Source organism: Hypanus sabinus, chromosome 7 (assembly GCF_030144855.1).
Source record: "Hypanus sabinus isolate sHypSab1 chromosome 7, sHypSab1.hap1, whole genome shotgun sequence".
Classification (NCBI taxonomy): domain Eukaryota; kingdom Metazoa; phylum Chordata; class Chondrichthyes; order Myliobatiformes; family Dasyatidae; genus Hypanus; species Hypanus sabinus.
Window position 1 is genome coordinate 61,853,122 of NC_082712.1, and position 27,756 is coordinate 61,880,877.

General features: G+C 42.1%; 1 protein-coding gene across 1 annotated transcript in view; it reads right to left on the bottom strand.

Annotated features, from left to right (window-relative positions):
• Positions 1–14,190: 14,190 nt before the first annotated feature.
• svep1 (sushi, von Willebrand factor type A, EGF and pentraxin domain containing 1) overlaps positions 14,191–27,756 on the bottom strand; it is a 259,210-nt gene continuing 245,644 nt past the window's right edge. The window contains exons 45-48 of the mRNA XM_059974816.1: positions 26,527–26,622; positions 19,416–19,511; positions 18,502–18,595; positions 14,191–15,280 (exon numbers count right to left, since the gene is read on the bottom strand). Of these exons, the coding sequence (XP_059830799.1) occupies positions 15,247–15,280; positions 18,502–18,595; positions 19,416–19,511; positions 26,527–26,622 (320 nt within the window). The 3' untranslated portion in view covers positions 14,191–15,246. The remainder of the gene's footprint in view (positions 15,281–18,501; positions 18,596–19,415; positions 19,512–26,526; positions 26,623–27,756) is intronic.

A 27,756-nucleotide genomic window follows, 5' to 3' on the forward strand; every position in this document is an offset into this window, starting at 1 on the left:
AAGTCTCTCCAGAGGGAGGGTGAGCGGCCAGAGGCCATGGTGCACATTGGCAGTAATAACAGAGTTACACAAAAGGAAAAGGTCATGCATCGTGCCTTTAGGAAGTTAGGGGAGAGGTTGAAGAGCAGGACCTCCAAGGTAGTAATCTCTAGGTTACTCCCAGTGCTGCACGTTAGGGCAGGAATAGCATGATAGTACAGATGAATTTGAGTGGCTGTGGAAGTGGTGCAGGGGAAGCTTTTCAGATTTCTGGATCTTTGAGATCTCTTTGGGGGAAGATAAGAGCTGTGAAATAGGACGTGTTACACCTGAACCCGAGTGGGACCAATACCCTGTGGGCATGTATGCTCGAGCTGTTGGGGGAGGGTTCAAACCAATTTGGCAGGGGAATGGGAACTGTAGTTATAGGGCAGTTAGTATACGTTGATACAGTGTGTAGTGAGATGGTGAGGAAGGACAGGTCAACAAAAGCGTAAAATTTAAATCGAAAAGAGTGATGATATGTTTGTAAGACTGAAGGTGTTATGGAATAAGTTAGATGATCTTGCAGTGCTGTTAGAGATCGACAGGTATGATGTGGGCATCTCTGATCCATGGCTGAAAGAAGATCATAGTTGGGAGCTTAACATCCAAGGATATAGATTGTATTGTAAGAACAGGCAGGTAAGTAGAGTGGGTGGGATAGCTTTGCTGGGATTGGAACATGGGTCAGGGATTCAGATTTCTGGATCATTGGGACCTCTTTTGGGGTTGGGGTGACCTGTACAAAAAGGACGGGTTGCTCTTGAATCCCAGGGGGACCAATATCCTGGCGGGGATGTTTGCTAAGGCTACTGGGGAGAGTTTAAAATAGAATTGTTGGGGGTATGGGAACCAAACTGAAGAGACTGGGGAAGAGGCGGTTGGCTCACAAATAGAGAAAGCTTGTAGACAATGCGTGAGGGAGGATAGGCAGGTGATGGAGAAGGGACATGCTCAGACCGAAGGCTTGAGATGTGTCTATTTTAATGCTAGGAGTGTTGTGAACAAAGGGGATGAACTTGGAGTGTGGATCAGTACTTGGAGATATGATGTGGTGGCCATTACAGAAACTTGGATGGCTCAGGGACAGGATTGGTTACTTCCAGCGCCAGATTTTAGATGTTTCAGAAAGGACAGGAAGGGAGGCAAAAGAGGTGGGGGCATGGCACTGTTGATCAGAGATAGTGTCATGGCTGCAGAAAAGGTAGACGTCATGGAGGGATTGTCTAAGGAGTCTCTGTGGGTGGAGGTTAGGAACAGGAAGGAGTCAATAACTTTACTGGGTTTTTTTATAGGCTGCCCAATAGTAACAAGGGATATAACAGGGATAGGAACAGGACCAGATAGGGAAACAGATTCTGGAAAAGTGTAATAATAACAGAATTGTTGTGCTGGGAGATTTTAATTTCCCAAACATCAACTGGCATCTCCCTAAAGCAAGGGGTATAGATGGAGTGGAGTTTGTTAGGTGTGTTCAGGAAAGTTTCTTGACCCAATATGTAGATAAGCCTACAAAAGGAGAGGCTGTACTTGATTTGGTATTGGGAAATGAACCTGGTCAGGTGTCAGATCTCTCTGTGGGAGAGCATTATGGAGATAGTGATCATAATTCTATCTCCTTTACAATAGCATTGGAGAGAGATAGGAACAGACAAGTTTAAAAAGTGTTTAATTGGAGTACGAGGGATTATGAGGCTATCAGGCAGGAAATTGGAAGCTTAAATTGGAACAGATGTTCTCAGGGAAAAATACGGAAGAAATGTGGCAAATATTCGGGGATATTTGTGTGGAGTTCTGCATAGGTATGTTCCAATGAGACAGGGAAGTTATGGTAGGGTACAGGAACTGTGGTGTACAGAAGCTGTAATAAATCTAGTAAGAAGAAAAGAAAAGCTTACAAAAGGTTTGAGGCTGTGACTAAACACATTGATGAAGCAAGAGCAGTAGATGTAGTGTATATGGATTTCAGTAAGGCATTTGATAAGGTACCTCATGCAAGGCTTATTTAGAAAGTAAGGAGGCATGGGATCTAAGGGGACGTTGATTTGTGGACCCAGAACTGGCTTGCCATAGAATGGTTGTAGACGGGTCATATCCTGCATGGAGGTCGGTGACCAGTGGTGTGCCTCAGGGATCTGTTCTGGGACCCTTACTCTTTGTGATTTTCATAAATGATCTGGATGAGGAAGTGGAGAGATGGTTTAGTAAATTTGCTGATGACACAAAGGTTGGAGGTGTTGTGGATAGTGTGGAGGGCTGTCAGAGGTAACAGTGGGACATTGATAGGATGCAAACCTGGGCTGAGAAGTGGCAGATGGAGTTCAACCCAGATAAATGTGAAGTGGTTCACTTTGGTAGGTCAAATACGATGGCAGAATATAGTATTAATGGTAAGACTCTTGGCAGTGTGGAGGATCAGAGGGATCTAGGGGTTTGAGTCCATCAGATGCTCAAAGCAGCTGCGCAGGTTGACTCTTGGTTAAGAAGGTGTATGGTGTAATGGCCTTCACTGATCGTGGAATTGAATTTAGGAGCCGAGAGGTAATGTTGTAGCTAAGTAGAACCCTGGTCAGACCCCACTTGGATTTCTGTGCTCTTTTCTGGTTGCCTCACTACAGGAAGGATGTGGAAGCTATAGAAAGGATGCAGATGCGATTTACAAGGATGTTGCCTGGATTGGTGAGGATGCTTAATGAGAAAAGGTTGAGTGAACTTGGCCTTTTCTCCATGGAGCAAAGGAGGATGAGAGGTGACCTGATAGAGGTGTATAAGATGATGAGAGGCATTGATTGTGTGGATGGTCAGAAACTTTTTCCCAGGACTGAAAAATGTCAGGGGTAAGTTTTTCACACAGAGTGGTGAGTGCTTGGGCTGCTGGCAACGGTGGTGGAGGCGGATATGATAGGGTCTTTTAAGAGAATTTTGGATAGCTACATGGAGCTTAGAAAAATAGAGGGCTATGGGTAAGCCTAGTAATTTCTAACATAGGGACATGTTCAGCACAACTTTGTGCTGTAGGTTTTCTATGTTTCTATATTTCTATATAAAAATGAAATCGAATTGTTAGAAAGAGGTAACATAGCATAGGAAGATGTAAAATCCTTGTGGGTAGAGTTAACTAGCTGCAAGAGTAAAAAGACCCTGATTGGAGTTATATACAGAACTCTATACAGGATATAAATTACTATGTAAGATAGAAAAGGCATGTAATAAAGATAATGTTATGCTAATCATGGGAGGTTTCAATATGCAGGTAGATTATCTGAGGCCTTTGACAAATTGCCATAGATAAGACTGCTTAACATGATAAGAGCCCATGGTATAACAAGAAAAATACGAGCATGGCTAGAAGATTGGCTGACTGGCAGGAGGCAAAGAGTGGGAATGGAGCGGGGCTTTTCTGATTGGCTGCCAGTGAGTATTGGAATTCCATAAGGGTCAGTGTTGGAACTGATTCTTTTCATGTTATATGTCAATGATTTGAATGTTGGAATTGATGGCTTCTGGCCAAATTTGTGGATGATATGAAGATAGGAGGAGCAATCAGTAGTGTTGAAGAAGCAAGGAGTCTGCAGATGGGCTTAGACAGATGAGGAGAATGGGCAAAGAATTTGCAGATGGAATATGGTGTAGGGAAGTGTATGGTCATAAACTCTGGTAAAAGGAATAAAGGATAGACTATTTTCTGACTGAGGAGAAAATAAAATAAAAATCAGAGATGCAAAGGGGCTTGGTCGTTCTCGTGTAAAAATTCCTAAAGATTAACTTGTAGGTTGCGTTGGTGGCAAGGAAGGCAAATGCAATGTTAGCATTTATGTTGAGGGAACTAGAATATAAGAAAAAGGCTTTAATGCTGAGGCTTATAAGGTATTGGTCGGATGGCACTTGGAGTATTGTGATTGCTCTGGTGAAGTTGCTTGGGAAACTTGAAGCTTATTGATTAGTTTTGAGGGATGACAGTAATGAATGCTGAGCTGTAGTTAATGAAGAGCATCCTAATGTATGCATCTTTGCTGCCCAGATGTTCCAGGATTGAATGAAGAGCCAATGTGATGACATGTGCTGTGGACCTGTTGCAAGCTGGAGTGAGTCCAAGTCATTTCACAGGCAGGAATTGATATGTTTCATCACCAACCTGTCAAAAAAAAAAACAATTCTTCACCATGGATGATAGTGAAGCAAGTTACTCGAACCAGTTGATCAGCACAGGTCTTTAGTACTCGGCCAGATACCCCATCTGGGCTAGATACTTTCCATGGGTTTGCCCTCCTGAAGGATGCTCTCACGTTGGCCTCAGAGACTGAAATCACAGGATCATTGAAGGCTGTGGGAGTTCATGGTGGTTCTTCCATGTTTTGACGGTCAAAGTGAACATAGATGGCATTGAGCTCATCTGGAAGTGAAGACCCTTCGTCACCTATGTCATTTAATTTCACTTGTAGTCAGTGATAGAATGGAAGCCCTGCCACAGCTGTTGAGCATCCTTGATTGATTCAAGTTTGCTCTGGAATTCCCACTTGAACTATGAGATAGCTTTCCAGATTTCTTACCTGGACCTCTTGTAACTTTCTTGGTTGCCAGACTTGAATGCCTCTCATCGGGTCCTCAGCAGATTGCAGATCTCATGGATCATCCAGGGTTTCTGGTTGGGGAAGGCTCTGATTGATTTTGTGGGGACACACTAGTCTACAACTGTTTCTGTAAAGTCAGTGACAATTGTGTATTAATTCAGATCTACAGATGAGTCATTGAACACAGCCCAGTCCACCAACCCAAAACAATCTGATAACCACTCCTCTACATCTCACAACCACCTCTTAGTTGTTCTAATCTCTGGAACTTTGCTCTTCAGCTTCTATCTGTATGCAGGTAGGAGAAGGGCAGACAGGTGATCAGATTTCCTGAAATGCAGTCTGGGCATTGAATGGTAGACATTCCTAATCTTAGTGTGGAGTGGTCTAGTGTGTTGGAACCTCTGCTGATAGTAATTGAGCATAGTTTTCTTCAAACAAGCCTGGTTGAAGACCCTGACTATGATTTGAAATACATCGTGGTGGACTGTGTTTTGTTTGGTGATGGCATCACGTAGTATCTCAAGTATCTGCTTGTGGACGATGCTGGTAATGTAAACTATGGTCAGAATCACAGAGGAGAACTCTCTTGGTAAATAGAATGGTCAGCATTTGATTGTGAGGTGTTCCAAGGTCAGGGAAACAAGAATATGACAAAATCACCACATTGGAGCACCACAAAGTTTGTCATGAAACAAACACGTACACCTTTTGCCTTTTCCAAGTCAATAGTTCAGTCTATCTTGCACATCCTATGTATCGACAAGCCTTTGGGTCTGATCACCATATCTGGCATACTCTGAATATACCATGTCTCAGTAAAACACAAAACACAACAATTTCTTATCCCCCTCTGATGCAGCAATCTTGCCCTCAGGTCCTCAATTTTGTTTTACAGCGATTTCACATTTGCTAACAAGATGCTGCTTAGTGGGTGCGTCATTCCTTTGCGTATCAGCCTGGCCTGGAGACCCCCCCCCCCCCCGCCCCCGCCTCACTTCTGGTCACGGTGATGATCTTCCATCTGCTTAAAGGTACTCTACCAGCTTCTAAAGAGTTAAGTCTGCCGAGTTCTTCTGAAAATTGTGAAATCTGTAGTTCGTAAAACCAGTTTAAATGTATGTTGCTTAAAGGGAGTGGTTGGAAAGCTACCCCAATTAAGTGAATCTGCCCCACCTTTTCTACTTTTACCCTTACAAGCTTACTACAGTCCTTATTTGTGGGGGTTGGTTTCGGGACCCGCCCAAGGATACCAAAAAACGCAGATGCACAAGTCCCATATATACAATAGCGTAGTATTTGCATATAACCTATGTACATCTCCTGTATACTTCAAATCATCTCTAGATTACTTAAAATACCTAATACAATGTAAATGCTATGTAAATAGTTGTTATATTGTATTGTTTAGGGAATAATAACAAGAAAAAAAAGATTGTACATGTTCAGTACAGATGCAACCATTGTAGCTCTTCTGGGAATGGTCAGCTGATCCCGATTCTCCCGGGATTTTTAAGTTCTTGAGGCTGTAGTGCTTTACATAGCTAGCCAGCCATCCCTTACTAGCCTTAAACTCCATCCTCTCACTCACAACACAAGAAGCGAATGAATGAGACACGAGGTGAACAGTGCTCAGCTTCCGGCTGGTTGAATCCGCGCATGCAGAACCCACATGCATAACTGTGCATTGCTTTGCCAAAGTGTCAAGGATACTTAGACATACTGGCATTAGGAGACAAATTTTCGAGATGGGGGTGGAAGCTGTTCCAGCAAGCCACTGTCACACACAGAGCAATGACTCTGATCGTGGGCTATATTCTTAAATGGGGAGTGCCATGTCACATTGAACAAGGAAAGGAGTCTCTGTTGTTCGGGCTGAGATTTGAGTGCTGCGCCAAGTTGAAAAGGTCAGGGTGGCGAGGAGCCAGCTGGTTCATATCGCTGCTCACAGCAACAGAAGCTGATGGAGAGTTAAGTGCCAGGCCAGAGGCAAGGTATGGGCTGATCAAGTTCCCTGCTCCACAATGTTTACTCGGCCCTGTGTTGAATTATGGGTGTCGGGCTCTCTCTGTGGATTTCAATTCAGAAATGCTATTTGCTTGCAATTAGTGTTTGCATGACATTTCTTTTCTTAGCACATTGGGTGTTTGATGGTCTTTTTATGGGTTTTTGTACTCTTATTTTCTTATGGGCATGATGTGCTTTTTTAAATTCTCTGCACATTGGGTGTTAGACAGTCTTTTTTTCATATATATAGGTTTTGTTTTTGGGTTTCTTTGTTTTGCGGCTGCCTGTTAGGAGATGAATCTCATGGTTGTATAATGTCAGAATCAGAATCAGGTTTATTATCCGGCTTGTGATGTGAAATTTGTTAACTTAGCAGCAGCAGTTCAATGCAATACATAATCCAGCAGAGAGAGAAAAAAATAATAATAAATAAAATAACACATAATATTATGAGGGGGAATTGATAAATTCATGGCCTAAGGTAGAAGGAGGTGAGTTATATAGCTTTCGTTACATGCACGTGCAGTACAACTCTTTGAGTGATTATGCAGAAAGTTTGAAGCTAATAACTCATCTCTTTCTACCTTAGGCCACAAACTTTTCAATCACCCCTCATAAATAAACAAATCAATTATGTATATTGAATAGATTATTAAAAGATGTGCAAAAACAGAAACACTGTATATTAAAAAAAGTGAGGTAGTGTCCAAAGCTTCAAATTCCATTCAGGAATTGGATGTCAGAAGGGAAGAAGCTGCTCCTGAATCATTGAGTGTGTGCCTTCGTGCTTCTCTATCTCCTACCTGATGGTAACAGTGAGAAAAGGAAATGCCCTGGGTGCTGGAGGTCTTTAATAATGGATGCTGCTTTTCTGAGACACCGCTCCCTAAAGATGTCCTGGGTACTTTGTAGGCTAGTGTCCAAGATGGATCTGACTAGATTTACAACCTTCTGCAACTTTTTTCAGTCCTGTGCAGTAGCCCCTCCATACCAGACAGTGATGCAGCCTGTCAGAGTGCTCTCCATGGTAAAACTATAGAAGTTTTTGAGTGTATTTGTTGACATGCCAAATCTCTTCAAACTCCTAATAAAGTATAGCCACCACCTTGCCTTCTTTGTGACTACATCAATGTTTTGGGACCAGTTTAGATCCTCAGAGATCTTGACACCCAGGAACCTGAAGCCGCTCACTCTCTCCATTTCTGATCCCTCTGAGGATTGGTATGTGTTCCTTCGTCTTACCCTTCCTGAAGTCCACAATCAGCTCTTTCGTCTTACTGACATCGAGTGCCAGGTTGTTGCTGTGACACCACTTTGTTGGCTTATCTCACTCCTGTACACCCTCTCATCATCACCTGAGATTCTACCAACAATGGTTGTATTGTCAGCAAATTTATAGATGGTATTTGAACTATGCCTAGCCACACAGACATGTGTATACAGAGAGTAGAGCAGTGGGCTAAGCACACACCCCTGAGGTGCACCAATGTTGATAGTCAGCGAGGAGGAGATATTATCACCAATCCACACAGACTGTGGTCTTCTGGTTAGGAAGTCAAGGATCCAATTGCAGAGGGAGGTACAGAGGCCCAGGTTCTGCAACTTCTGAATCAGGATTGTGGGAATGATGGTATTTAATGCTGATCAATAGTCGATGAACAGCATCCTGACATAGGTGTTTGTTTTGCCATGTGAAGAGCCATTGAGATTGCATCTGCTGTTGACATATTGTGGTGATAGGCAAATTGCAATGGGTTCAGGTCCTTGCTGAGGCAGGAATTCAGTCCAGTTATGACCAACCTCTCGAAGTATTTAATCACTGTCAATGTGAGTGCTACTGGGCGATAGTCATTAAGGCAGCTCACATTATTCTTCTTAGGCACTGGTGTAATTGTTGCCTTTTTGAAGAAAGTGGGAACTTCTGCCCATAGCAGTGAGAGGTTGAAAATGTCCTTGAATACTCCCGCTAGTTGGTTGGCACAGGTTTTTTGAGCCTTACCAAGTACTCCATCGGGACCTTCCGTCTTACGAGAGTTCACTCTCCTTAAAGACAGTCTAACATTGGCCTCTGAGACGGAGATCACAGGGTCATCAGGTGCAGCAGGGATCCTCACAGCTGTAGTTGTGTTCTCCCTTTCAAAGCGTGCATAGAAGGCCTTGAGTTCATCTGGTAGTGAAGCATCACTGCCATTCATGCTATTGGGTTTTGCTTTGTAGGAAGTAATTTCTTGCAGTCCCTGCCAGAGTTGCCGTGCGTCTGATATCACCTCCAGCCTCATTCAAAGTTGTCCCTTTGCCCTTGAAATAGCCTTTCACAAATCATACCTGGTTTTCTGGTACAGGCCTGGGTTGCCAGACTTGAATGTCACAAATCTAGCCTTCAGCAGATGATGTACCTCCTAGTACATCCATGATTTTTGGTTTGGGAATGTAGTCTTTGTAGGCTCACACTCATCCACACAGGTTTTAATGAAGTCGGTAACAACTGCAGCATGCTCAAGGTGAATCCCTGAACACAATCTAGTCCACTGAATCTAAGCAGTCCTGTAGGTGCTCCTGTGCTTCCCTTGTCCAAACTTTCTTTGTCCTCACTACTGGTGCTGCAGTCTTCAGTCTCTGCCTATACTTGGGGAGTAGAAGTACGGCGAGGTGATCAGACTTTCTGAAGTGAGGGTGTGGAATAGTACGGTAGGCATTCTTAATTTTGCTGTAACAATGATCCAGTGTGTTGTTTCCTCTGGTATTGCAAGTGATCTGTTGATGGTAATTGCTTAGTGATTTTTTTCAGACTGGCCTGGTTAAAATCTCCTAAAACGATGGTGAAGGCATTATGGTGCGCTGTTTCGTGCACGTTGATCCCATTGCTCAGATCATCTAAAGCCTGCATGACATTTGCCTGAAGTGGAATGTAAACTGCTACCAGAATGACCCCAGAGATCTCCTGTGATAGGTAAAAAAGACAGCACTTTATTACTAGGTATTCCAGGTCTGGTGAGCAGAATTGGGACAACACTGATATATTTGTGCACCAAGGAGAGTTGATCATGAGACATACACCTCCACCTCCGCTTTTAAGAGACTCTATAGATCTATCCTGGCAGTGTATAGTAAACCCATTGATCTGAATCACTGCATCCGGTACAGAAGGGGTTAACCAGGATTCCGTAAAACAAAGGACACATGCGGTCCTAACATCCCTCTGGTTCAGCACCCTGGCTCTGAGATCATCAATCTTATTCACCAGAGACTGCACGCTCACCAGCGAGAACGTCAGTATAGGGAGTGTAAAACCCCATTTCCTTGAACGCACTTGTGATCCTGATCTTCGCCCACGCTTTCTTCGAGGTTTTCTCCATGGGCCCTTCTGACCACAGACTGTGTTGTTTCCATTGGTTTTAAGCAGCAATAGTTCATTTGGACGCATTACGACATCTTTGTTGACTGTACTGATCTTGGAAGCAGTTGTGCTTCTCAGCTGCAACAGACTGAAACAGGAATATTTAATTGTATCCATTGAGAGTACTGCTGTTACTCAAGTTGCATTTAGGTGCCCTGGAAGTAGAATGTATACATATTTTGATAATAAATGTCCTTTGAACACATTTCACTGGGAGTGTTTGTCAGGAATTATGTCGACTGATGAACATTGAATGGTCTTTGCATTGTCCACACCACCTAGAGTCATCAGGACAAGTCAAACAAATGAATGGAACTATCGGACAACGACTGACTAAGTATCATGACGAAGGTGCATCAAGCCGATGGCACTTCCTATGGTCTTAAAGAGCATCAGAGCAATCACAAACAAGGAAACTAAATTAAGTTCACTCGAGGTAACAAAAGGACCTCCTATGTCATTGCCTGGAGCTCTTGATCTCAGAAAGGCTGATATACACATTATGGCAAACTGTTTAGTTACAGTAACTATTGTGTGAAATTAACTCAAGCATTGCAGTCTCTTTCTCAATGGGATTCTGTCACTTGAAGTGATCCAACAGAAGGATTCATCACACTGATTCATCATGAGTAGGCCCTGATTAAGAAGCCACATAAAGAATTACTGGGAGCTGGATGGGAAGGTACTTATCAAGTGCTGATAATTACCAACTGGACAGTGAAAGTAGAAGGTAAAGTAAGTGGCTTCACACCAGGCACTGCAAGCCAGCTAAAGTGGACCTGACGAGGGCAACAAGCATTATGGTTGAAGTGTTAGTCATCTCTGACCAAGTACCTACACAGCTGGGCCACAGTGAGCAGATCACTAACCAGCCAGAAGAGTTGACAGCAACTGGACATTAAGAAAATTATTCTAATATTATTGCTATTATATTTTGTCAATTTCCCCCACTCAACGCGCCAGTAGAGATGACTCATAATGTGCGACATGCAGTTGCTGATGCCATCAATACATATTGCACAATTCAAGATGTTTACTCATGCTGGGGATTTCAGCAGATCCAGAGCAAACATGCGCTCTTTCCAAAGCAAACTTCATTATCACAATTCTGCTGGATGGATATAGTTGGAGCAGTGAGAATAGCTCCAGAGCCGTGTTGCGTTTGTTGTGGAAGATGAGGGAATTCTGGGAGACTTCCAACTTCCTGGATAAACACATTGGCACCAGGTGCACTGAGCTGCAGCTCCTCAGAGAATGCGTTAAGGAGTGAGAGCTGCAGCCCAGTGACCTTCGACTCATGCGGGAAACCGAGGAGACGATAGACGGGAGCTACAGGGAGGTAGTTGTCCCTCAACTCCAGGAGGCAGGAAAATGGGTGATTGTCAGGAGAGGGAAGGAAAATGGACAACCAGTACAGATTAGCCCGCTGTCCAATCCCCTCAATAATAGGTATACTATTTTGGATACTGTTGAACCTACCGGGGGGTACGGGGAGTCACTGGGAGCAACTGGGTCTCATTGAGTCTGGTGCTGTTGATCAAAAGATAAGTGGGGGGGGTGGAGAGAAGAGGACTGCAAGTAGCAATAGGGGTAGTCCATAGTTAGAGGTGTAGAGGTGAGATTCTATGAATGCAATAGAGACTCCCGGATGGTATATGACCCTATTCATGTCTTATCCTGGGATATCTTTATGTCTGCATCTATTGTTCATGACAAACCTATTCAAGGGCAACTAGGGATGGGCAATAAATGCTGGCTTAGCTGGTGACACACACATCCCATAAATGAAAAAATTTTAAAAAAGATCTTTTTGTGTGTTCACTATACAAATTACCTTTTGTTTGAATTCATAAGGTACCATTCCAGCAGTGCAGTGTGCATGCGTTTATAGCTTACATTGCCCTAAATGGGATAATGGCACTGGAATTTCATTAGCAACCTCCATCAGAAAAATATTACAATTCAATTAGGTTCCTATCGAGTATTAGAACAATACGTACAGTGCCTGTAAAAAGTATTCAGCCCCCTTGGAAGTTTTCATGTTTTATTGTTCAACAACATTTAATCACAGTGGCTTTAATTTGGCTTCTTTTGACGCTGATCAACAGAAAAAGACCTGTGTCAAATTTCTGCAAATTGGTCTAAATTTATTATTATTATTATAATTGACTGCATAATTATTCACCCCCTTCAAGTCAATATTTAGTAGATGCATCTTTGGTAGCAATTACAGTCTTGAGTCTGTGTGGCTAGGTCTCTATCAGCTTTGCACATCTGGAGACAGCAATTTATCCCCCATTCTTCTTCACAAAACTGCTCAAGCTCTGTCAGATTGCACGGTGATTGTGAGTGAACAGCCCTTTTCATGTCCAGTCACAATTCTCAATTGGATTGAGGTCCAGATTCTGACTTGTCCACTCCAGGACAGTAACTTTTGTTGTTTTTAAGCTATTCATATGTAGCTGTGGCTTTATGCTTGGGGTCATTGTCTTGCTGGAAAACAAATCTTCTTCCAAGTCACAGTTCTCCCTCTTGCAGACTGCATCAGGTTTTCCTCCAGGGTTTCCCTGTATTTTACAACATTAATTTTACCCTCTACCTTCACAAGCCTTCCAGGGTCTGGTGCGGTGAAACATCCCCACAACATGATGCAGCCACCACCATGCTTCATGGTAGGGATGGTGTGTTTTTGCTGAGATGTAGTGTTTATCTTACGCCAAGCATTTAGTCTGACAGCCAAAAGCCTCAATTTTGGTTACACTAGTCTGTAGAACCTTCTTCCAGCTGATTTCAGAACCTCTCATATGCCTTTTGGTAAACCCTAGCAAGATTTCATGTGAGTTTTTTTGTTCAACAGTGGCTTTCTCTTTGCCACTCTTTCATAAAGCTGTGACTGGTGAAACACCTGGTCTTCATTTGCTGTATGCGCAGTCTCTCCCATCTCAGCCACTGAAGCTTGTAACTCCTCCAGAGTTGTCATAGGTCTCTTGGTGGCCTCCCTCACTAGTCCCTTCTTGCACGATCACTCAATTTTTGAGGACAGCCTGCTCTAGGCAGATTTACAGCTGTGTCAAGTTCTTTCCATTTCTTGATTATAGAAATAACTGTATTCCAAGGGATATTCAGTGACTTAGAAATTTTCTTGTATCCATCTCCTGACTTGTGCTCTTCAGTAACCTCGCAGGGTTGCTTGGTGTGTTCTTTAGTCTTCACGTTGCAGTTTTTGCCAGGATAGCAGTTGGACCTTCCAGATACAGGTGTATTATTTTTACTACATCTTGACTGCACATAGGTGATCTCCATTTAACTAATTATGTGACTTCTAAAACCAATTGCCTGCACCAGTGATGATTAGGTGTGTCATATTAATATTTTGTGTTTTATATTTGTAACTACTTTAGACCACTTTGTAGAGATCTGTTTTCACTTTGACACAAAGGTGTCTTTTTCTGTTGATCAGTGTCAAAAAAAGCCAAATTAATTCTACTGTGATTTAATGTTGTAAAACAATAAAACATAAACACTTCCAAGAAGGGAAGTGGGTGAATACTATTCATAGGCACTGTGCCACGGGGATAAGCAAGATTCAAGATTATCTGGCTGATAAGTGAATGGCAAATACTATTCATAGGCACTGTGCCACGGGGATAAGCAAGATTCAAGATTATCTGGCTGATAAGTGAATGGCAGCATTTGGAGAGTGAGAATACAGACAAAAGAATGCATGAATATCCATTTCCTGTATTTTTCCTTCCCTTCTCTCTTTGCTTCTATTTTCTACCCTGTCCTTTTCTCCTACGGTTCACTCCTATCAGATTCCTTCTGCTTCATCCCTTTACCTTATCCACCTCACACCTCCCAGCTTCACACTTCATTCCCCTTCATCTGGCATCACCTATCACCTTCTAGCTTACAGCTCTTAGCCTCTAATTATGTCACCTTCACTCAAATGGACCCACTCCTACTGCTTCCACACTGCAATCTTTGCTTCATCCTCCATTGTCGTATGAAGAAATGAAAGCAAAGTATTCCAGATACTGAAAATGCAGCATATGCAGAGGGAAATAGAGTTAACATTTTAGGTGAAAGATCATTCATTAGAACTGGTAAAATTGAGAAAAAAGACCTTATTTCAATTTGGCAGGGAAGGAGGTGTTGTTACTGTCAAAGAAAGCCTCCAGAGAGACATGCAGCTGATAGTATAAAAGTCTTTATTTGGCACACACAAGCTGATGATATTTGCAGTCATTCTGGAGAGAGGCTCCCTGAACCAACATTACATCACATTTATAAATGCTAAAGATCAAATGTAACAGCAGAACCTCATTGTTGCAACTTTATTGTTTTTATTTATGGAGTGACGATGCAGGGAAGAAAGTGTCCATACAGGATTTCTTCCACTTATTGAATCCATATATACATATTAAGTAATATTAGAAATGGCCACTGATGTTGTTTCAAATAGATATGGAGTGGGGCAGTTTGACTTTACGTGTCTGAGATCCACATATGGACTAAATTAGCGTAAGTATTGTAGGATTCCGATGTTTTGGATATAAGGCTCTTTTGGAAGTCAAGAAAGTGGCAGAAAAGTTGTTACTTCATGATTGTTTTATTAAGCACTAACTGAACAAAGAGGATTGGAAATGTAGAGTTACAAAAGGCAAGTAGGTAATGAAATGACTACAGAAAAATGATAGTGCAATGTGTTCTGCCCTATATATAAGAGAACATGTACATATCACAAGTTCTGGTTATGCGATTACTGGTTCCAGGCAGACAATCGCTGAAGAGTATTGATGATGGCTGATGGTACATACGGACTAAACTAGCTTGTGTATCAATCTGAAAATATAAAGGGATTGAATACAGGTGTACCTGCAGTTTCGAAAGGCCAGTGTAATTGGAAATATTCTGGTTTTGAAAACAATTACAACATTGGGAATTAAAACTTTACAACTGCCACTCCTTTAAAATAAATCCACTTGGCCTGGAGCTTAGAGTCTGAAAGCTTCAGCAATCATGGGTATAAAAACTCAAGCTCATAACTTGCCAAGGAGGCCTTACAACATTATATAACTTTCTTAAAAATTATATTACCATATGAAAAAATACAACTTTGTTTCACAGAAAAATATCAAAATATACCAGGCTTTCAAACATTAAACGGATAACAGTTTAGTTAAATGCTATGGTGACATTGCGTTTTATCGTAGTTTGGTTAATGCAGAGTCTTTGCAGGATATGTCTTTATGAGAAGGTAAAGTAGGACGATTTCCTCCTCCTGTAAAAGAGAAATTCTGATTTAGTTACATGGCAATCTGCAACAGTGCATATCGCAATTTGGGTGGCACAGAAATGGATGTTGTGGTGTAAAGTCCTACTGTAGATGCTCAAGCACAAATATTTCTGCTGATGGTACATGAGCCTATCTGTTAGATCCAAGTCCATTCGAGATAGGACTCAAGTCTGAGGGAGATAAATCTCTCCTTTATTCACTTAGAGGCAGCCAAGTCTTGGGTTGCCTTGAATGTATGAACATTGATGGAAATGGCCAAGAGTGAGCTGGATTAGTTAAGCATAAGAGCAGCACAGAATTACAGGTACACTACATCTTAGACACAATAGGTTCCGCAGGTGCAGGAAGTCATGAGCAACACACACAAAATGTTGGACGAACAGTAATTGAGCTTTGACTAGTGACTGATCCAACATCAGAAGTTTGAGAGGAAGGGATTTCACTCAGGTCCACTGCTCGAGTAGAAAAATGCAGCAGTGGAATTGAGCTCTGGCTGGTGACCAATCTGTGTTTTGGATTGATTGGTAAGAGCAAATTAAAAGAAGGCAGAGGCAAGCGCAGTGGCTATAGGCTGAGTGGACATAGTCAGAGGCTTTAGCTCTTTGAGGCTTCAGTCAGAGAAATCAAAGAAAAGAAAGGCTATAGGTAAAGTTTTTGTTTTCCTTCTCTTCTTTATATCTGTTCATTTACGACAGTAGTGATACCAGGCAGGATAGTTAAATGCTTTCATTGCAGGAAATGGGAAGGCATGGAGACCTCCAGTGTCCTTAATGACTACAACTGCGAGAAGTGCTTCCAGCTGCAGCTTCGAACTATCCACATTAAGGAGTTGGAGCTGAAACTGGATGAACTCTGGATCATTTGTGAGGCCCAAGGGGTGATAGATAGGACATGAGTGAGACTTGGTTTTAGGAAGGGAAGGACTGGCAGCTCAGTATTCCGGGGTTCAGTTATTTTAGACGTGCCAGAGTGAGAGTGATTAAAGGAAGTGAGGCAGCGCTACTAGCCAGGGAAAATGTCACAGCAGTGCTCTGTCAGGACAGACTGGAGAATTCAACAGGTGAGTCATTATAGGTGGAACTGAGAAATAAGAAAGGTATGACCATGTTAATGGGGCTATATTACAGACCACCCAACAGTCCTGGGAATTTAGAGAAACAAATTTGTAAAGAGATTACATGATGTTGCAAGAAACACAAGGTTGTTTTTTATTAAGTGATTTTAACTTTCCACATTTTGACAGTGCATCCCATTCTATAAGAGGAGCAGATGGGATGGAGTTTGTCAAATGTGTTCAGGGAAGTTTCCTTCATTAGAATGTAAAAGTCCCAACAAGGCAGCGTGCAACACAGGATCTGCTATTCGAGAATGAGACAGGGCAGGTGACAGAATTCTTAAGTGGGAGGGTGAATAGCCAGAAGTTGTGGCCCATGTAGGTACCAGTGACATGGGTAGGATAAGTGATGAGGTTCTGCAAAGTGAGTTCAGGGAGTTAGGTGATATGTTAAAGGGCAGGACCACCAGGGTTATGATCTCAGGATTACTAATTGTGCCACTTGCTAGTGAGGCCAGAACTAGGAAGTTTATATGGTTTAATACATGGCTAAGGAGATGGGGTAGGAAGGAAGGCATAAGATTGCTGGATCCTTGTGCTCTCTTCCAGGGAAGGTGGGACCCATACAGAAGGGACAGTTTGTACCTGAAGTGGAAGGGGCTAATATCCTAGCCGGAAGGTTTGTTAAAGCTGCATGATGGGATTTAAACTAGAGTTGCAGGCGGATGGGAACCAGAATGCCAGAACACATAGTAGAGAGGCTGTGGAGACAGACTGATTCAGACAAAGACAGGAATCAATAAGTTGAATATAGTGTGACTAGTGTCCTAGGCTGTGTATATTTCAATGTAAGGAGAACCGTAGGAAAGATGGATGAGCCCTGGGTATGGATCAACATCTGTAATTTCGACATTGTAGCTGTTATTGAGATTTGGTTGCAGGAGGGGGCAGACTGGCAGCTCTGTATTCTGGGGTTCTGTTGTTTTAGACGTGACAGAGCAGGAGGGATTAAATGAAGAGGGGTGGCATTACTAGTCAGGGAAAATGTCACAGCAGTGCTCAGTCAGAACAGACTGAGAACTCATCAAGTGAGGCGATATGGGTGGAACTGAGAAACAAGAAAGGTATGACCACATTAATGGGGCTATATTACAGACCACCTAACAGTCCGATGGATTTAAAGGAACAACTTAGCAAAGAGATCTCAGACTGTTGCAGGGAACATAAGGTTTTTAAAGTAGGTGACTTTAACTTTCCACATATTGACTGGGAATCCCATACTGTAAAACAACTGTACTTCTCAATGATTCTGTTACTCTAAGTCAGCATCCATTGAGGAAAACTGTCAGCATTTTGTGTGGAAACGTCAACTGTTCATTTCTCTCCATAAATGCTGAGTTCCACCGGAACTTTGTGTGTCTTCCACAACACTTTAGCACAGCAGTGGTGGAGTCCTCGTAATGAGATTGACCAAGCGGAGTAACAGGTATGGTGCTGTCTATCACTCAACGAATCTGTGTTCCCAGTGCCCTTGTATCTGCCAAATCCTTCTCATCAACACTAGCTGTTTATCTTCTGTGCACCTTATTCCTGAATGGGGCTTGTGATTCAACAGTGAGGACACTGCAGTAAATCTGCCCCAGCAAAGAAGGTGCAACTTCTAGTGTTGTTTCAAGCATTTCAGTTATTTGGTGGATTCAGGTGTTGTGGCAATCGTATTTCAACATGTTGTCGTGGAGAAATGTTGTGCAGGATATTCCAGTGCAGTTGCCTCAAACACATTCTCCACAACAGATGTTGCCTTTTATGCCTATTGTCAAACAGACAGGTTACCCTTCCCTGCTTTGAAAATCCAACCGGAATTTCCAGGCAGCAATTGTGTTTACATTGTGTTTAAAGTATTACTCAGTATAAACAAAAATATTGATAAAGAGTCAAACAACTCCTTATGGAGGCCATCAGCAGAGATGCTGTTTTGTATGCTGTAGAGACCTTTGTCATTGGCTCAAGTCAGCTTGTAGACAACTGTAGTGAAAGGGTTTTTCAATTGTTCTGTTTGATGTGCCATTGACCTGGTATTTGATCTCACTATAAGGTCCTTGTCTTCCTCAACTCTTGTAATGAAAGATCACAATAACACAACTCAACTTACCTGGAACAGTCACTACCACTCCAAATTGGCAAGCACTGACACCGATTTGGTCGAATGCATCTACCACCGTTTAAACATGGGGTCTGACACACCGCTAACAGAAGGCAAAAGTGAAAATAGTTCAATTAGACAAAGAATACAGTTGGCAATAAACATATGAACTCTGTATATCCTATCTCTAGCAACCTGTGCTCTTCAATCTATCACAGTTTATATGCAATTCAGAGACATGGATACGTTTGACTTCAACTGTGCAAACCTTCACAAAATGTAGTTTTGTTGGTTATCTGCCTTTTTGTAGAAACTGCTTCTAACTTTTGAACAAGACAGTGCTGGGATATTCTGGATAGGAATTTAAAACTATTAAAAGTTTTGATGGAGCAAGGCCACAGAAACTATTTGCTGTGCAGGAGGCTGGATAACCAGGCTACGAACAATTATCAAAATACCGGTCTGGGGGAGTGAAACAAGTGTGGAAGCAGATTCTATATAAATTTTCAAAAGGGAATCTGAGACTTGAAAAGGAAAGAAATTATTGGGCAAATGGTTATGGTGCAGGGCAGATGGATCTTTCATACCATGAAGATGTATTCTTGACCTCACCTTGTCATAGCACATGCACTCTATTGACTATGTGCACTGCACTTTCTCTGTAACTGTAAGAGTATATTCTGCATTCCCATTTGTTTTTCCCTTTGTACCACCTCGATGTACCAATGTATGGAACAGTCTGTCTGGGTGGCATGCCCACTGAAGCTTTTCACTGTATCTTGGTACATCTGACAATAATAAACCAATTACCAACTGGATGGCTCTTCCAAGACCCAGTGCCCCAACCCTGGGCCAACAAGGCTGCGAGATTCGTTTAAAGTTAATTTGGAAAGCAACATTATCAGAGTCTGAAGTGACCTTACCGTGATGGCACCTTGAGCCAGTCCATCCTGGTGGGCAGTCACACTGGTACGGGGCTGAGCACAGGCCTCCATTCAGACATGGCAGAATGCAGATTGCTGCAGAGAATAAAGACACAGTTCACATCAGGAGTATACAAAACACTGTCATTATCATGCAGCAACACCTCACCCCATTAAATTCATTGGGACAAGTGTGAGAAATAAATATTACAGTGTAGCCCTCGATACAACACCTCCAAATATATTATTGTTTCAGATACACTGCAGATATTATCAAGAATTGTTGACTGTTTGGCTGTTAATGACTTAGAAGTTTATGCTAATTGACCAAGACTGATTCAGACTCCCAGCCTAATACTCTTCTCTTCTTCCTAGGGGATTACTCAGAATTGAGGATGACTTGCCTCTTCTTGATTCTGTGACTTCCAAGGTGACTGATGAGGCCAATGTGGAATCGGTAGATTTTACTGTAAGTGTGCAGTGGGTAGTTTGTGAAGATGACCACATACCGTAGTTTGAGGTTTCATTCAGGAAAGAGGCTGTGTGTGGTCGAGCCTCTTGGTTTATGAAACATTTAGACTCTTCAATCGGTTTAGATTTATATTTGTATATCAGAGCAGAGGCCAATGAATTCCACTTTGGCTTGATCAATCCTTTGAAAGAACTCAATTAATACCATAAACACTGCCCTTTCCTCACGGCACAAGGTTTTCATTTTGACTGATCTACTCAACTCCCTCTCAGAAGTTGCTATTAAAATCTGCTTCTGTACCATTTTCAGGCATCACAGCAGTTCAATGCAAAAAATAATAATTTCCGCTTACTCCCCTGGCCTTTTGTCATTCTGGTTAACCAACTTCGAAACCACATCTGCATTGTCCCCAAACCCCAAATGGTTATCAGAAATAGCTCTTTCTTATTTTATTAAAAACCCTCAAGTTTATTATCTAATTTTCTTGGAACTTTCTGTCTCTAAGAGGCCTAGCATTTTAGATCTTCTCATTTAAATTAAGTTTTTTGTCTTTGGCATCATGTGTTGGACTTTAGATGAGAAAATCTGCAGATGCTGGAAATCCAAGCAACATACACAAAATGCTGGAGGAACCCAGCAGGCCAGGCAGCTTCTATGGACAAGAGTAAACAGTCAATATTTCGGGCCGTGACCCAGTCCTGATGAAGGGTCTCAGCCTAAACTACATATGCAGTCCCTGGTACTCTAACCAGGCAAAGACACAAACTAAATGAGATGTAAAGGATAGCATCCACAATTAAAATGTTGGAAATCTCAGCAGGTCAGGCAGCATCTATGGAAATGAATAAACAGTTGACGTTTTGGTCCAGGACCCTTCTTCAAGACTGGAAAATAAAAGGGAAGATTCCAGAATAAAAAAGCTGGGGGCACAGGAAGGAGGACTAGCTAGAAAATGATAGGTAAAACCAGGTGAGTGGGGAAGTTAAAAGTCTGGAGAAGAAAGAATCAGATAGGAGAGGAGAGTGGATCATGGGAGAAAAAAAGGAAGGGCAGGTTAGGAGAAGAGGTAAGAGACCAGAGTGGGGAATAGAAGAAGAGGGAAGGGACAGGGAAAAGGTTATTGAAAGAAGAAATCAGTGTTCATGTCAACAACTTTGAGGTGACCCCTAGATGGAATATGAACTGTAACTTCTCTACCCTGAGTGTGGTCCCATTGGGACAAAATAGGAGGCCATGGACTGACATGTTAGAATTGAGATTAAGATAGGAATTAAAATGGTTGGCCACTGTAAAACTCTGATTTTGGCACATGGAGTGGTGGTGCTCAAAAAAACGTTTGCTGGTCTCACCAAAGTAGGGGAGACCCCAACTGTAGCACTGATTACCCCAACAGGTTCTGACATGAAGTGTTGCCTCACCTGGAAAGACTGTCTGGGGCTCTGAATGGAGGTAAGGGAGGAGATGAATGGGCAAGTGTAACAGTTCTGTCACTAGCAGGGATATGGGGAGCAACGAATGGACAAGGGAATCACAGAGAGCACGAACTCTGCAGTCAATGGAGAGTGGGAGTGGGAAGGTAAAGATATGTTTGGTGGGAGGATCCAATTGAAGATGTTAGAAGTTGTGGAGAATGATGTGCTGGATGCAGAGGCTCATGGAGTGGTAGGTGAGGATAAGAGGAACTCTATTCCTGTTAAGGTGGCAGGACGACATAGTGAATGCAGAAGTCCGGTAAATGGAGGAGATGTGGGAGAAGGCAGCATCGATGGTGGAGGAAGGGAAACCCCATTCATTGAAAAATGGGGACATTTCCAATTTCTGGAAAGGAAGGACTCATCCTGGGAAAAGCTGTGGTGAAGAAGAAGGAACTAAGAGAGAATAGAATTTTTGCAGGAGACAGGATGGTAAGAGGGATAATCAAGATGGCCATGGGAATCTGGCATTTTTCCCCTTCCTTTCCAGTCCTGAAGAGGAGTCTCGGCCCAAAACATTGACGGTCTATTCATTTTCATGGATGCTGCCTGCCCTGCTGAGTTCTTGCAGCATTTTGTATGAGTTGCTCTGGATTTCCTGCATCTGCAGAATCTTTTGTGTCTATAAAATATAAAGAGTTAGAAATCTAAAATAAACACAGACAATGCTGGAAGTATATAAAACTATGAAATCTATGACTAGTAAATCACAGAAATGTATTGGAAGAGGAGTTGCCTCTTAAAAGAGGAAATTTTTCCCCAATTTTCAAAACTGGAATAATTTCTGGCCAATTTTGGGTGTGATAGTGTGTCAGTACCTTTGCATAGGCAACCATGATCCTGGAAATCAACAAAGCACTGAGACGGTTGAGAACTTCAAGTTCCTAGGAGTGAACATCTGTCCTGGTCCAACCCCATATCGCCATGACCAAGAAAGCTCAACAGTGCCTTTACTTCTTCAGAAGGTAAAAAATTTGGTGGGGCCCCATCAACTCTTTTATTGATGCAACACAGAAAATATCCTACCTAGATGCAGCATGGCTTGATATGGCAACTGCACTGTTCTTCACTGAAGAAAGTTGTGGACATGGCTCAGCACATCACAGAAACTAATCACCATGGACTCTAATACTTCTTGCCACCTCAAGAAAACAGTCAACATATTTGAAGAGCCCACCCACCTCAGAAATTTACTCCCTGTGCTGCACTTTTTCTGTAGCTGCTCCACTTTATTCTGCACTCTGTTATTGTTCTGCCTCAATGCACCATTGCAATGAATTGGTCTGTATGGATGGTATACAAGACAAGGGTTTCACTGTACCTCAGTACATGTGACAATAATAAACCGATTCTCATTCCGTGTCAAGCTCCAGTCATTTAAAGAAGCATAATTTTCCTCATCATGCATTCACTTAAGGTAGTTTTTTGGTAGCCTAGAGGTCAGTTGGGGGACAGAGGGCAGAGAATTGAAGAAGGGATATATTAGGGAGGTGAGGATGGATGACAGGACATTGGAATGTGTGGGGGATGGGGATGGGAGGAGAGTGAGCAAGGAGAAAAGAATGGATGAAAGTGGGGCAACAGGGTGAAAGTAATCTAAATGAGAAGACAAGTGATATCTACACCTTCCTATGTAGATCCAGGTCACTTTTCTCAATCTCCTTCGCCATTCTCCCTAGACAAAGGTGTTACAGGGGAGCCCAGTGAGCAGACTAAAAGTGATATTGTTAGACTGACCAGCCTCTGTTCATTTTCTACGCACTTTGGTTCCAATAGATCCATTAAGAATATGCTACCATGATAACATGTCCCATCAGACACCACTGCTCCAACCAACAGTCACTAATTTTGGGCAAATGTGAATATTGCTTGATGTGATGTTATTCAGCCATGAACCTGGTTACCTGGCAACATTATTTGAGTACATACTAAAAGAACAATTTTCTGCAAGCAAAGTTATGGGTATAAACTGGATGACCTCACTGACGGATGCTCAATAAAATGGCATCACTTGATGTTCAGACCAAGAGTTGGTGCTGTAAATGGGTCACATTCAGCCTCACAGAGATGCACAGTCCTACACCGACTCTTTGTGGCATCCTAAGTTCATAGGGCTCCACACATTAACTGGAGTTGAGCCCTGCAGTGTTCCTCGGAAGTTTTTCAGCGGGCTGAGCATAAGGACATGGGCCATGCTTTCTCAGCCACTGATATGGTTTGTTTGCACAAGGACAGGCCTGAGATGTGAAGAACTGGAGTTCACAAAGTCAGGGACTCCAGCTCAAATCTGGAGAGCTTGCACAAGCTGCTGGCAATACGGCCATTCTGCATAAGTGCGAAACCAAACTAGTGTTGGGTCTGGAAATCTGACACAACCTATTGACACCACTTTAGCAAATTTAGCACACCACTTTACAGGAAAATAAACAATGGAGAAAAAACATGGCGCAATGAAAAGCTATCCATCTGCAATGTCAATTCTGCTTCTCTGCCCACAGACACCAGGCCTGGTAATCATAATCAGAACTAACCATTGATTGTAAGAAGAAAAACAGGGCAGTCTGTATACAACTGTTGTTCAATTTAACAGGATCTTATACATGATTTCTACATTGACAGGTAGATGATATGGTTCTAGCTGCAGTGGAGCTGCCTTGCATTTGGAGCACCATTAACCTATGCTTGAGTACCCTGTACCTCCCTGGAATAGTTGCTGCTTCCCCAACTCCTGTGAGGTAAATAATAGAAAAATATTTCAAAACTTTAATGAAGGTGAGTGGGATAATCCTGGTAGATACAGAGCTTAACACTGGTGTGAACATTTTTAGGACTCAATCTGAGACAAAGTTTATTGGCATTTGGTACAGTATGAACAAAGGACAATTTATACATCTCTAATCTGATTGATCTTTTTGTTGTATATATAGTATAGGTACAGTACTGTGCAAAAGTCTGATGTATACATATATATATACACACACATATAAATATAGACACATATATCTTAAGTATTGTCATAATTTTATGTATTGCACTGTACTGCTGCAAAAAAGACCCCAAATTTCATAACATATGTGAGTAATGATAAACCTGGTTCTGATATGGGTCTCTTTTGTGGGCTGAGAATAGGAAGGAGGCAGGGAAAGGGGAATCGTGGTTGGGAAAAGGGGAAGGTTGAGGAGAGGGATGAGAAGCACCAGACAGACATTCTGTAACGATCAACAAATCAATTGTTTGGAATCAAATCCCTTCTGGCTGGTATCTAAAGGCTGGCATCACCCAGTACTCCTTTACAACATGTACTCATTTACAAACATTCTCCTTTACAGCAGAATGTGGAGCCGTAAACAGATATTGTTCATTTTAATGGGAAGCACACAGTAGTCAATAAAGGAATCACTAGTCTTTTCTCATCTGTCTTATTGACTTGAGTATACTGGAGACCACATCTAAGTTTGCTTACATCATGACCCTTGAAGACAATAGCTCAAGTCTATTGGCTATCTTCTTAAAAGGTCATGCATTGAACAAGAAGCATATATTTCAAGAAGATAGCAACAGTATGCTGAGATACAGAGCATATGAAATTTAATGTAGAGTCATATGAAGTTATTTTGTGGTAAGAAGAACAAGGAGGGGCAACAAACAAAATTGTACGTTTTTTTAGGGACACCTCTGCAGATACACCTGAGTGTTTGCTTACTGTAGATGAGATTCTGAAGATTGCAGATAAGTTGAAAAGTTTCTCTAAACAGCCGAACTAATCAAAGCGTTTTATAAGTACACTAGATTAATTGTCAACATGCTAAATGGAATTCTGGCTGTAGTCATGAAACCGTGTGCTCCGCAGTCAAGCACGCCTCTATCCAGGTTTTGCTAGCAATTTGCCCGTGATTGGTATCTACCAAATGCCATACTGTACCTCATTGTGATGAGACAATCTGTATGAGTGGCATTGAAAACTTTTCACTGTACCTCACTGTTTTCACTGTACCTCAGTACATGTGAGAATAATAAACCAACTTACCAACTCTTTCCTTGATAAAGTGACATGCTAAATGCTAAATGCTAAATGCTAAATGGAATTCTGGCTGTAGTCATGAAACCGTGTGCTCCGCAGTCAAGCACGCCTCTATCCAGGTTTTGCTAGCAATTTGCCCGTGATTGGTATCTACCAAATGCCATACTGTACCTCATTGTGATGAGACAATCTGTATGAGTGGCATTGAAAACTTTTCACTGTATCTCACTGTTTTCACTGTACCTCAGTACATGTGAGAATAATAAACCAACTTACCAACTCTTTCCTTGATAAAGTGACATGAGATTAATAAATTTTTGGATATGAGGTTAATTAAAGTATAAGGGGTCAGTGCAGTAAAACAGAGCTGAGCTAAATGATTAGTTACAATTTTACTAAATAGCACAGCAGGTGAGAGCTCAAATGTCCAGCTTCTGATTAAATTTCTTCTGTTACTACAACAGAAACAGGAAATGCTGGGAATACTCAGCAGGTCTGGCTGCATCTATGGGAGTATCTGACTTTGTTCTTACACGTGATGATGATACAAAATCTATTCATAAGCCCTCGGAAAGTCAGTGCCTCAATGCACAAGGATATTATAAGATGTTTTCTTTTCCTTTTCACATCAGATAAAATTATTGGAAGTAGAGGAAACAATGTGGTTTAACAAAGAATCATGAAATCATATTACAATGTTTTCCTGGCACTGTGACCCAGGATATAGACTCATTTTGCTCGCACTCTCTCTGTGGATGCTGAATGTTCCACTGACTATTTCTGTCAGTTTATGGATTTTATTTCAGATTTCCAGCATCTGCAGTCTTGGTTTACAATTACTTTTGTTTTCCAATTTGTGCTGGGAAAATAATTTGGAGAATGGACCACTGCGGGTAATAACGGCTGGGAATCTGTCCAAACAGATCTGGTAGGGTTGAGATTTGAGATAACAGATATTGTTGGGCTCGCAGCATCACACTAGAGACTAGCTTACAGTTCATTAATTTATCTCCTCAAGCTCTGCTTGAGCGGTGATGTCATTGCAGCAGTGTCATACCAAAGCTCTGTTAACCAAAACAGTGAAGCGACAGATGATGCAATAGTGATGCTGCAGTCGGGGAAATTAGTCATTCAGGCATTACATACGTGTTTCACAGAGTCGCCCCATCCATCCATCTGGGCAAGTGCAAGTGTTTGGTCGATTGCAAACTCCCCCGTTCTGACAAGGAAACCTGCAAACAGCTAGAAGGGTAGAGACAGCAAATAATATGAAGCTTAATGATGTTTCAAAGTTATATATGGGCCAAACTTGGGTTGATTCTTCGTTCCAGTGTTCTGAATAGCACTGACAATTGCAGGGAAATACATTTATATAACAGCAGCTTCAAAGGAGTACTATTTGATGGTTAAGACCATAATTCCACAAGATATAGGAACAGAATTAGGCCATTTACCCATTGCGTCTACTCTGTCATTTCATCATGGCTGATCCATTTTGCTCTCAACCTCAATTTTCTGCTTTCTCCCTGTATCTCTTCATGCCCTAACTAATCAAGAATCCATCAACCTCTGTATTTCTGATGACTTGGCCTGTACAGCAGCCTGTGGCAAAGAATTCCACAGATTCAGCACTCTCTGGCAAAAGAAGTTCCTCCTCATCACTGTTCTAAATGGATGCCTCTCTGTTCTGAGCTGTGTCCTCTGGTGTTGGACTCACAATAGGAAACACAGACTTCACATATACTCTATGGAGGCATTTCAACATTCAATAGGTGTCAATGAAATCCCCCTCAATTCCAGTGGGTACAGGCCCAGAGCCATCAAATGCTCCTCATTTCCGTGAACCTCCTTTGAACCCTCTCCAATGTCAGCACATCCTTCTTTCGATACGGGGCCCACAACTGCTCACAATACTCCAAGTGAGGCCTCACTAGTGCCTTATAAAGCCTCAACTTTACATCCTTGCTATTATTTTCTAGACCTCTTGAAATGAGTGCGAACATTACATATGGCTTTCTCACTTCTGACTCCACCTGCAAATTAACTTTTAGGGAATCCTGCATGAGGACTCCAAAGTCCCTTTCCAGCTCAGATTTTGAATTTTCTTTCCATTTAGAAAATAGTCCATGCTCTACTATACACTTCCCAATGCTGTATTCCATCTGCCATTTCTTTGCCCATTCCCCTAATCTGTCAAAGTCCTTCTGTAGCCTCTCTGCTTCATCAAAACTACCTGTCCCTCCACCCATCTCTGTGTCATTCCCAAACTTGGCCACAAAGCCATCAATTCCATCAACACATATCATTGAACTTTAATGTAAAAAGAATCAGTCCCAACACAGACCCCTGTGGAACACCATTAGTCACCAGCAGCCA